General features: G+C 46.3%; 1 protein-coding gene across 1 annotated transcript in view; it reads right to left on the reverse strand.

Moving 5' to 3' along the window:
• The window catches only part of HK2 (hexokinase 2), an 87,309-nt gene that overhangs the window by 3,258 nt on the left and 72,606 nt on the right, over positions 1 to 11,445 (reverse strand). The window contains exons 11-17 of the mRNA XM_006870781.1: positions 10,962 to 11,110; positions 10,679 to 10,798; positions 6,795 to 6,890; positions 6,261 to 6,360; positions 5,184 to 5,367; positions 3,406 to 3,561; positions 1,236 to 1,469 (exon numbers count right to left, since the gene is read on the reverse strand). Of these exons, the coding sequence (XP_006870843.1) occupies positions 1,236 to 1,469; positions 3,406 to 3,561; positions 5,184 to 5,367; positions 6,261 to 6,360; positions 6,795 to 6,890; positions 10,679 to 10,798; positions 10,962 to 11,110 (1,039 nt within the window). The remainder of the gene's footprint in view (positions 1 to 1,235; positions 1,470 to 3,405; positions 3,562 to 5,183; positions 5,368 to 6,260; positions 6,361 to 6,794; positions 6,891 to 10,678; positions 10,799 to 10,961; positions 11,111 to 11,445) is intronic.

Raw genomic sequence — 11,445 nt, forward strand, 5'->3', positions numbered from 1 at the left:
GCAGCAGATTTGCCCAATGCAATAAGTCGTCTGATCTCTTGACCGCTGCTTCTACAAGTGTTGATAGTTGATCCAAGAAGAATGAAGTCCTTGACAACTTCAATCTTTTCTCCATTGATAAGAATGTTGTTTATCGGTCCAGTGATATACGGGCAAAATTTGGGGGTGTTCCCAGACCCAAAAATACCATACTCAATCATACCAAATAGCTAAAATAACACTAACATGCAGCATTCACAGAGACAGTCCAAAGCTTGATGCTGAGATGTACAGTGTAGTTCTAGGGAAGAAGCATGGTGTGCCATGCTCACTGCTTGGGGCACGCTGCCTCTAACGGTTCACTGCTTCTCTCGCCTTTCACCTTTTTTCATAAAAGTGAAAATCCTCTTTGGATTTTTTTTGGTTAATGAAAACAGGTACTAATACAGGCTTTTGTAAAAGCAAAGTTGTGTAAAGCAAACTTTCAAAAAGCAAGGGGATATACTTGTACCTCCGTTTTTGTTTTTTTTAAGTTTTTATTATTATTTCCTTTCATTATCAATATCTTCATAAATCTGATCTTTATTTGTCTTTGGGGGTGAAACAAAACAGCTGAGAATGATAGCATTAGCAAATCACACGCTACAACACTGCATGTAGTACATATTATTAACAATAAGATATGTAACAAAAGTGGACTGTTGCAAGTATGATTCGTCATAACTCAAATACATTGTAAGTTTGGAACTGCCTGATGTGTGTGTATGTACACTGACTAAATGGCAATTGCTTTTTTTGGGGTACACACAAAAAGTCAAGTCAGTTCCAATTCATAACAACCACAGGATAGGGTTTCTGAGGAGCAGCTGGTGGATTTGAACAACTGAACTTGCAGTTAGCAGTTCGGTGCTTATCCTACAGTGCCACACCAGGACCAAATACAAAAAGTCAATGTCAAGTTAATTCTAACTCATAACAACCCCACAGGGCAGAGCAGAACTCCTGCCTAGGGTTTCCTAGGCTGTAAGTCTTAACAGGTGCAGAGGGCCTGGGCTTTTCTCCTGCAGAGTGGCTGGTGAGTTCAAACTGACAAGCTTCAGGTTAGCAGCTGACCACTTGCCCACTGTGCCAGCAGCACTCTTTAGATATACACAGATTATATACACTCCTTGGGATGTATAAAGTGAGAAGGGAAAGCAAGCAAAGAATGGACACGGAAGGACATGAGAGATGCGGGGCTGAAGGGAGGCACTCACTGTGGATGAAGCTTATACAGGGTCCCGTCTACGCCCACGGTCACTTTCAGTGTCTCCAATCCACGGTTTTCCCGTATTTTGTCCACCACGGCGGCCATGCCTGCACCACAGAGTTGGGCTGCCCGCCGTGCCACCACGGTGCACACCTCCTTGACAATGATGCTGTCGTCACAGGTGGTCTCAAGCCCCAAGTGCTGCAGAATGGCACGGACCTGCAGCAAGGCCAAGCAGTCGCTGCCGAGAGGGGGATGGTGAGGGTCAGTCATCTGTCAAGAGGGGCTGCTCAGACCCACATCTCCCCACTGCAAGGGCCCAGCTCCTCTATCAGGACAGGTTTTGTGGGAACCGGCCATAAAGACCACAGTCCCTGCGAGGTTTCCTGAATTCTGCCCACTGCTCATCCATCCCACTATCCACCCTGACTCTTCTCCAGGGTGATACTGCTGCTGTTATGTGCCTCCAAGTCAGTTCCAATTCACAGCAACCCTATATAGGATTGGCGTTCTGGTGTGGCACTTTGGGATAAAGCACTAAACCACAGGACCACTTAGAACTGCAAGGTTGGTGGTTCAAACTCACCAGATGCTCCTTGGAAACCCCATACAAGCTCGCCGTGCATCGGTACCAACTCGACAGCACTTAACAGCAACAACAGGGTTTCCAAGGATCGGCTGGTGGGTTTGACCACCAACCTTGTAATTAGTAGTACCAAGAAACAGCTCCCTGTTTCAGTTTACCCAGGCTAAGCAGGTATAAGAAAATTCACCATCTTTGTGTGTCATTCCTTTGGAAATACAGTGACCATGCTTAAACACGACAGTTCACACAAAGATACACAGCTCTGCCCTGTCCACTCTCCCATTGCTGTGCCCAGTCACCAAGAATCTGTTCTACTGCCCTTACACTGGGTGCTCTGAAATCTGCTTGTCACTACGAATGAAACAAATCTAAGTAAGACCTTCTGAAGAAAACATACCCTATTTTAGAAAGGATGATTTTAGATGCCTAGGTTCCTCTTCTTCCACACACACAGATATGCATATTAGAACACATTCTTTGCATTCACTGAAGGACATGGCCTGGGGCTATTCATGCCAACCATCTTGTTCCTGACTTTGCATATGTCTAAGTATTAAGCTTTAAAGGCCTCTGGAAGTCCCTGTTCTCATTTGAAGCAGAGTCTTCAGCCAATCAGCTGAAGAGGGGACTGGTCCTAATGAGAGGCTACATGGTGTGCTCCATATGTGCCTGATGTTCAAACTCTCATTTGCTTCTGGTCACCTTATTACCCCTGCCAGCAGTTAGCAAGAGCTCCCAAGTCAAGCACAAGTGCTCTCAATAGGTTGCCCTCTGCTGTGCATTTCAATTTACATCCAAGGGGCAGGCATTTCTCTCCTTTGATATTTGGTCTGAAGCCTAACAATATCACTTTGTATGGGCTCATGACAGCTTAGTATAGTGTTTTCTTTTAATGAAGATATTACACATTTGCTCTTAAAATGTTAGCTATCCATCTTGTTAGTTGCTGCTCTGTACTGATCCCGATTCCTGACCCCAAGTACAGCAGCATGCAATGTCGCCTGGTCCTGTAACATCTTCATGATCATAGGAACGTGTCTCCACTGTTGCAATGATAGTGCAGTGCTTTCCAACCTAGGGGGCCCATCATCCAGCACTGTATCAATGTTCTGTTCTGATCCATAGGTTTTCACTGGCTAATTGTCGGAGGAGATCATGAAGCCTTTCTTCCTAATCTATCTTCATCTGGAAGTTCTGCTGAAACCTACCCACCATGGATGATCCCGCTGGCTTTTAGTAGTAGTGGTTTTGTAGTAGCAGCACCCTACCTTGCTTGAGTAAACTGGAACTGGGAACTGTTAGTTGGTACCCCTATCACATAGGAGAAGAGTTAGGGTGGAGAGTGGGACAAGCAGAGGACTGGTGTTTGAAATACCAGTGGCAGAGCTTCCAGCAGCACACAAGCCACAGTAGAAAAACGGACGGATGGACGGACTGTTCATAAGAAGCTCTTTTAAGCACTATAGACAGGAATGTGTTAGGTACGGAAACTAACCTTTATGTAAGTCATGCTCAGATCTTACTGAGCTCTTCTCTCCATGAGAAGACAGCAGGGCACCATCCCACCTTACCACAGACCTTAAGCACTCACCTCTCAATCTGAGATAGGAACTTGGTTTCAAAGATTCCCCGCGTCTTGAGTCGCTCTGAGATACGGCCACGGAAGAGCAGTCCACGCTTGGTGAAATTGATGAGGATGTTGCGGACAATCTCACCCAGGTACATGCCACTGATCATTTTCTCAAACCTGTGATGTGGGATCATGTTCAAAGAGGGAAGGAGGAAGGCAAAGGGATATAGGGAGATGGGGAGGGCATACAGGTTCCCTCGGGGGAAGAGGAAATGCTACTTTGTTCATTTTGGGCAGAGTTCTTGGTGTCCACTCACATTAGGCCATCACTTTCAGCATAACTGAGCCCAGTGTGAGGCTCATGGGGCTCTCCTAGATTGGCACCACATTCTGGGCTCATTTCCTTTCCAAGGCTTATTCCTGACTCCCCAGAAAAGAACACACCTCCATCCTCCACATTTCGAGGATGAAGGGTATGATACTAAGTCTTAATCCTTAACTTCACTTGACATTTGCCATGATTCCCCTTTGACCCAATCACCATCACTCAAGTAACTTACTCACTACCATGAAGCTGGCACATGAATCACGGCAAAAACTGCCGGGTCCTGTGTCACCCCCACAGCCAATTATGAGTCAGAAGAGTTATGATCCATCAAGTTTTCATTGGCTGATTTTCACAAGTAGTTCCCCAGGCCTTTCTTATTATCCTATCTTAGTCCCTGTCCTGGCCACTAAAACAGAACATGGCAAAGCAGTCACTTAAGGGTCTTTGGTCCCTGTACAGTGTCTTAAAAGAAAGTTGGGGGTCTCTAGTTTCATGCAAGTCCCTGTTACCACTCCCTCCTGTCTGACCAGCCTGACCCATTGAGGCATTTTAGTCTGTGACCTCTGCTCCCGAAAAGTGTTTTACAAAGTGTATTATGCAGAACTAAGGTCACCAGTTAATCTGGTTAGGAAACACTACATGCACTATGTCCTATTGGAAAGTGTGTTGGTTCTTAAGCTATTGCCTCAGCTCAGATCCACATGCCTAGACTCTGTGGTGCTGAGGTTGGCAGCAGATGGTACAGATACTGGATACTGAAGGAGAAAGGAAAAGGGAATTTGCTCCTTCTGTTTGCTTCTTATTCCTGCCTGCATCACCCCCACAATGCTTTTTTTTCACATTGGCAGCAGCAGGAGGCTTAATTTTCTATTTGTTTTTCCATCCGGTCCCAGACATAAGTTCTAAACTCTCTCCTTTGTTCTACCAGGCCTGGGGTAGGAGCTGCTTCTTACACTTACTACCTCTGTGTTCCTCAGTGGCTTCTAAAACCATGCAACCACATCTCCACCATACAGTCTCCTTGTAAATAACTGTGGTAATTGTTTTCCCATAGCCAGGCAAAAAAAGGGCTCTGCACAGAACTTTCCAAATTTATTTGAAGAAACTTTTTTCTCTTGGAAACATCTGTTAACATCTTGAGGAGTACCTGTGTACAACTGCGAGCCAAAAGGTTGGTGGTTCAAACCCACCGAGAGGCACCTTGGAAAACAGGCCTAGAGATGGGCTTCTGAAAGGTCACAGCCTAGAAATCTTATGAAAAGCAGCGCTATTCTGTACACATGGGGTCAGCATATGTGGGGATCGACTCAATGGAAACTTACAACAACAACTCTTTTGTTCAATAAGATCTATCTCACCCTCCTGAGAGTGGGCGAGCATGCTGAGAAATACTAGGAGGACCCAAGTCTACATCGCCATCTAGGTCTGGGATTCAATTAACAACAGAACTGACAAGTGGTTGAGTGCCTACCTCTGCTTGCCAGCGTTGAGGGAAAGTTCATCCACGGCTATATCAAATTCAGTGCGGAATTCATCTAGGCAGCCATTGTCCCCAAAGGCTCCCCACTCCATGTTGACACACATCCGACCTTCCTCCCCTTCCACCAGTTCTAAGTTCCGCATCTCTTCCATGTAGCAAGCGTTGCTGCCCGTGCCTGCCAATCACAGAGAATCCAGGGTCATCTTTCTACCCACCAAGGCTGTGTGTCATGTGTAGTAAGGAATTGTAGTGGGTTATGTGTCAGGCTGCTAAATGCAGGGTCAGTGGTTCAAACGCATGAGTCACTCCTTGGGAGAAAGAGGATGCTGTCTGCTCCCTTAAAGATTTTCAGTCACAGAAACCCCATGAAATAATTCTCTGACTTATAGGGTCAGCACGAGCCAAGATGATTTAGATGGCAATGGGTTCGGTTTATGGCCTTATCTTAGGGGTGCCTTTATTATTCATGGTGAACCCTTCAGCCACACCTACTAGCTTATACTATCGCGAGCACTCAGATTGGGGGCTGGTTATATAACCGTGTTGGGGGCCATGGGCTGTGTGTTGAAGATTAAGTTAAACCCACTGGGCCATCAGTCCATCATGTCTATATAATGAAGGTTCAATTAATAACTCTGGGCATTGAATCTTGGGCTAGCTTCCTGGGTTCACAATATTCCATGTACGTATTGCTAGACATCAACATCAGGAAGGTGACATGTCTCTGAGGACACAGAGATTTGCCATTTGGAACCTTCCCAGTCCCAGAGTCTGCTCTAGGCATCCCTTCCTTTCCCTGGTTCTGATCTGTAGCCTTTTGCTGTAATAAAACTATAGTCACAAGTATAGCATTTCCCAAAGTTCTATGAATCGTTCTAGCAAATTATCAAACCTGATGGCATCCTGACCTCGCTGGTCAGAAATGAGGGTAGCCCTGAGGATACCCTAACTTCAGGCTGGTGTCTGAAGTCTTGGGCAGACTTGGCAGTCTAGACGTCTGTGCCCTTAGCCTTGAGTTTGGCCAACTCCAGGCAATGCCCGGGCAGAAAAGTCAGTCTGGGTCCTTACCAACGATGAGGCCAACTTCACAATGAGGATCCTCATAGCCACAGGTCATCATCGTCCCAACTGTGTCATTCACCACAGCAACCACGTTCAGGTCAAACTCCTGAGAGGGCAGAAACAGATCCCCAGTCCACAAATGAACCACAATGTTGTCTTTCTAGGCACTTGGCAAGGGAGATGTTTATGAAAACGAAATTTATCTGACACCGAGTGGTTCATTTTCTCATCAAATATCACCTCCTCACAGAGGCCTTCCTTCCCTGATTGCACTTCTAAAAACAGTGGCCCTCCCCCATCCCCACCCACACTGTTTTCCTCCTCCTCACCCAACTTAGCTTGCTCCACATGGGTCAAGACTTCGTTGTGATCACTACTGAACCCTCAGTGCCTTGACACACAGCAGACATTCAATAACTGCTCATTGACTAAGTGAATTCTGCCCCAACCAATGCCGTTCCACTTAATGTTTCCCCACATTCTGAACACAGATAATTTAAGGCACTGGGAGCTCAGAGCCTCGGGCCTTGTCTTTCCCACCTCTCTCCGGTGAATGGCTTCCTTCAGCAGGGTCACCACATCTTCACCCTCACAGCCGGACACCTTGAAACCTTTTGTCCACTTGAGGAGGATGCTCTAAAAAACAAAAACCACACATGATCAGGGATGAAGGTATCGGGGAAGGGCTCTTGAGTCATCCCCAGAAGCCCGGGTATGCTTCGTGTTCTCATCTTCACAGGTGAACTAGGTTCCCTGAAGCTAACAATGATCTCATTCACCACTGATTCTGAACCTGTTTCTAATGTGCACTGAGTTTGGTAGCTGAGCACTGGCTATGCACCAGGTACTGAGGTAAGCTCATCATATGTGCTGCATCATTTAATCCTCACAGCAACTTTATGAAACATTCACACATGGCTACTGCTCCCTTTTCCAATTAACAGGACTCCGGAGTGACTTGCCCAGGGCTTAGCACTTGGAGGAAAGAGGACCCAACCAGACCTGAGAGCGCCAACACAGGGGCTCACAAGCACCAGGCAGCAAGGCATATCTCAATCATATACTGAATGACAATTCATTCGAGCCTCCACTCAAATGTCACCTCCTCACAGAGGTCCTCCCTGACTACATTACTGGATATAGTGACCCCTTCTAAGTCCCACCCACACTGTCTTTACCCAACTTCATTTTTCTTCACAGCTTTTAATAACACCTGGCATTGTTCTATTCCCTTGCTTTCTTCACTGTGCCCATCCTGTATTTACATCAGAAGGGGCAATGTGCATCTATCTCTTAATTTCCAAATTCCAACATCCTGCTCAGAACTGGGGTGACATGTAGGCTTCTCCCCGTAGCCTCCAGGCTTTAATGTGGCCTTTGCCGTGTCACAGTGGCCTTGAACATGGGAGAGATCTTTTGGGTTTTGTTCTCTGGGGACCTCTCTGCTGCCCAGGGAACATACATCAGAACTTTCAGGTCCTTCCTCCAAGAGGCCTGCACCTAGAAACAGGCTGTGTGGGCTCACAAGCTGCCCACTTTCACAGTTTCTCCGGGCCTTGCTCTGTTCATGCCCAGGGATTGGGAAGCATGCAAACCTATCTTGATGTGTCTCAGTGTGTGCAGATTCTAGGAGATTTGGAAAAACAAAGGACCAGCTCCACAGAGTCCTGGCTTATATTCCTGCATCCTGACAACTGAGTGCTTGTCCATAACCATCTTTCTTGTCTACAAGTTAGCCTCACGTTTCTGACGCTATCTTCTATGCATACAGAATGCTCCAGTAACATACTTTCAGGTGCTCCTTAGTAAGCCGAGGCCCCAGCGACCAGAGAAATTTGCCCAAGGCCACCAGCTATTAACTGCAGCTCTGAGGCTCCAGGCTCGGCATTGTACTCAGCATGCAGGTTTCCCATCTGACCAGCACCTACGTGTACAACTGTCTCCAGCTTTATTTGCTCCTACTTTTTACGGTTCTACATTGAACGCAAGGTCCTTATAGAAACATGGAAAGGGTAGAACAAAATCAAGTCAGATAACCTGAAATCTTATAATGCAGATTGAAATAGTTAAATTATTATGGATTAAATTGTATCCCCCGCCAAAATACGTGTACGTCATCCTGCTTGGGAACAGAAGTCCTCGGGTGGTATAAATGGGTAACATGCTTGGCTGTTTAAAGCAAAGGATGGTGGTTCGAGTCCATGCAGAGGCACCTCAGAAGAAAGGCCTGGTGATCTACTTTAGAAAAATCAGACACTGAAAGCTCCACGGAGCACAGTTCATATGACCAGAGTCGACTCAGTGGCAAATTGTCGTGTTCGATCAGACTCCAACAGGAAGTAGGGTAGGTTCTAAACCTAATCACTCTGGTCATGAAAAGAGCACCTCCGACACAGAGCTATGCAAAAGGGGAAGACACCGATCCTTACGAAGACAATCCTGATACTGTAAGAAGACAAGGAATGTCAGGGGACATCACTGATACAGCCAAGACACTGATTGGTACTTTCAGCCTTCAGAACTGTGACAACAGACATTCCTGTTCTTTACAGCTGCCCACCTGGGATACTGGAGTCACAGCAGCACCTGGAAACTTTCCAGGCTACCTGATAAACATAGGAAGACACGTGCTTGGTGATATGAAAAGTAAGATTCTATCTGTTTAACGAGATTTTCATCTGGACAGTCTAGAAGGACATAGCCTGAAGTATTTTTAACATATTTCTATTTTAATATTCTACCAGCCATTCCCTGGGAACACTATTCAGCATCTCCATGAGTCAGTACCTACTCAATAGTACCTAACAGCATCATAAATCAAGTTCATGTCCTTCTTTTAAAAAGTTGTGTTGTTTGTTTTTTTCTCCCCATTATGGCTCCAGAATTTTCTCATGTCATTGAAATTAAGAACCAAAACAAAACAAAACAAAAACCTAGTAATTGATTGTTGTTGGGCCATTGAGTAGGTACCGACTCAGCGTGACCCTACACACAATAGAATGAAACACTGCCTGGTCCTGGGCCAACCTCACAATTGTTGCTACACCTAAGCTGCCACCACTGTGCCAATCCATCTCATTGGGGGTCTTCCTCTTTTTATCTGACCTTCCACTTTACCAAACATGATATCCTTCTCCAGGGACTGGTCCCTCCTGATAATATGTTCTTAGTATGAGACGAAGTCTGGGCATCCTGGCTCCCAAGGAGCACTCTGGCTGCACTTCTTCCAACACAGATCTGTTTATTCTTTTGGCAGTACCTGGTATTTTCAACATTATTCAACCTGTATGCTGAGCAAATAATACGAGAAGCTGGGTTCTATGAAGAAAAACGTGGCATCAGGATTGGAGGAAGACTCATTAACAACCTGCGATATGCAGATGATACAACCTTGATTGCTGAAAGTGAAGAGGACTTGAAACATTTACTGATGAAGATCAAAGAGCACAGCCTTCGGTATGGATTGCATCTCAATGTCAAGAAAATAAAAATCCTCACCACTGGACCAATAAACAACATTCTTATCAATGGAGAAAAGACTGAAGTTGTCAAGGACTTCATTCTTCTTGGATCAACTATCAACACTCGTGGAAGCAGCAGTCAAGAGATCAGACGATGTATTGCATTGGGCAAATCTGCTTCACAGGAACTTTTTAAAGTATTGAAGAGCAGAGATGTCAGCTTGAGGACTAAGGTGCGCCTGACCCAAGCCATGGTATTTTCAATAACCTCATATGGATGCGAGAGCTGGACAGTGAATAAAGAAGACCGTAGAAGAATTGATGCCTTTGAGTTGTGGTGTTGGAGGAGAATACTAAAAGTGCCATGGACTGCCAAAAGAACCAATAGATCTATTTTGGAAGAAGTGCAGCCAGAGTGCTCCTTGGAGGCCAAGATGGCTAAGCTTCTTCTCTCATACTTTGGACATATTGTCCGGAGGGAACAGTCGCTGGAGAAGGATGTCATGCTGGGTAAGGTGGAGGGTCAGAGAAAAAGAGGAAGACCCCTAACGAGATGGATTGGCCAGGTGGCATCATTGATGGACTCAAGTGTGGCAGCGGTAGTGAGGTTGGCCCAGGATCGGACATTGTTTCATTCTGCTGTGCATGGGGTCACTATGAGTCGGTTCTGACTCGATGGCACCTGACAACAACAACAACATATTGAAAGTGCTGAAAATAATGCTAGTCATGAATATTTTGATTCATATCATCATCTGTGTCCTAGCCAAGGAACTTAGTCAACCTCCACTGTGCTGCCTTGACATCCTCATTCCTGGCCATGGACCCCATTACTCCCCACTGATCGCACGTGTCCTTTCTCTCCTCTTAGCACACTTCTTCCCCTGCTACAAACTCCTGCTCCTCTGTGGCTGGGTGACAGTCAGCAAAGCTAATAGGAGAGCCCCGAGAAGGCACTGTTACCTCATCCAGTTTGTTCTGCTGGCAGGGGAAGGAGAAGGTGAAGCCCAGAGGCAGGGAGACGCCTTTCATTCCCATGTACTCCAGGAAGTCAGCGATGCACTGCACAATGTGGTCAAACAGCTGCAGGGGAAAGCAGGGCGATGAGAGAGGGGCACAGGGTAGGCTGAGCCTGAGCCCCAAGGCCTCCGCTCAGGCACAGACCTGAGTGAACATCAGGCTGAGGCCCTAAACCCACTTAGGCCTCCCTGAGACATGTCTCCTCCGGAGGTGCCACCTGCCTCACCTCATCCCCCGTGCCATGCATAATTTCCTGGGGGATAGAGTAGATCTTGTTGTGCATCTCCACGCCACGACGCTTCCCGTTCCGAACACGAACCAGCAGGACCCGGAAATTCGTCCCCCCCAGGTCCAAGGCCAGGAAGTCACCTTTCTCTGGAATAGATACCGGAGAAAATAATGATTTGGGGCCTCATAATTTCACCATAGCAGAGTGCTGGCCAACAGTACCTTCCCGTGATGGAAGTCTCTCACCGGAACCCCCTGAAAATCTCAGGGGTGATAAGCTCCTGCTAATAGTAAAGAAAATTAACCTCCCCCAGCCCAGATTGTAAGGACCAAATTGATTTTACCTGATTTTGCCTACCTAGAAACTGCTTGACTAAACTCTAGTCAGGCTCAGGAAAGCATTTTAAATAGACAAGGCCTCAGTTATTAGTTCCCTCCAGAGGCAAGGTCAATCTCCATTCTGTACATTAGCCTGAACACGT

The sequence above is a fragment of the Chrysochloris asiatica genome, unplaced genomic scaffold, assembly GCF_000296735.1.
Source record: "Chrysochloris asiatica unplaced genomic scaffold, ChrAsi1.0 scaffold00151, whole genome shotgun sequence".
Taxonomy (NCBI): Eukaryota; Metazoa; Chordata; class Mammalia; order Afrosoricida; family Chrysochloridae; genus Chrysochloris; species Chrysochloris asiatica.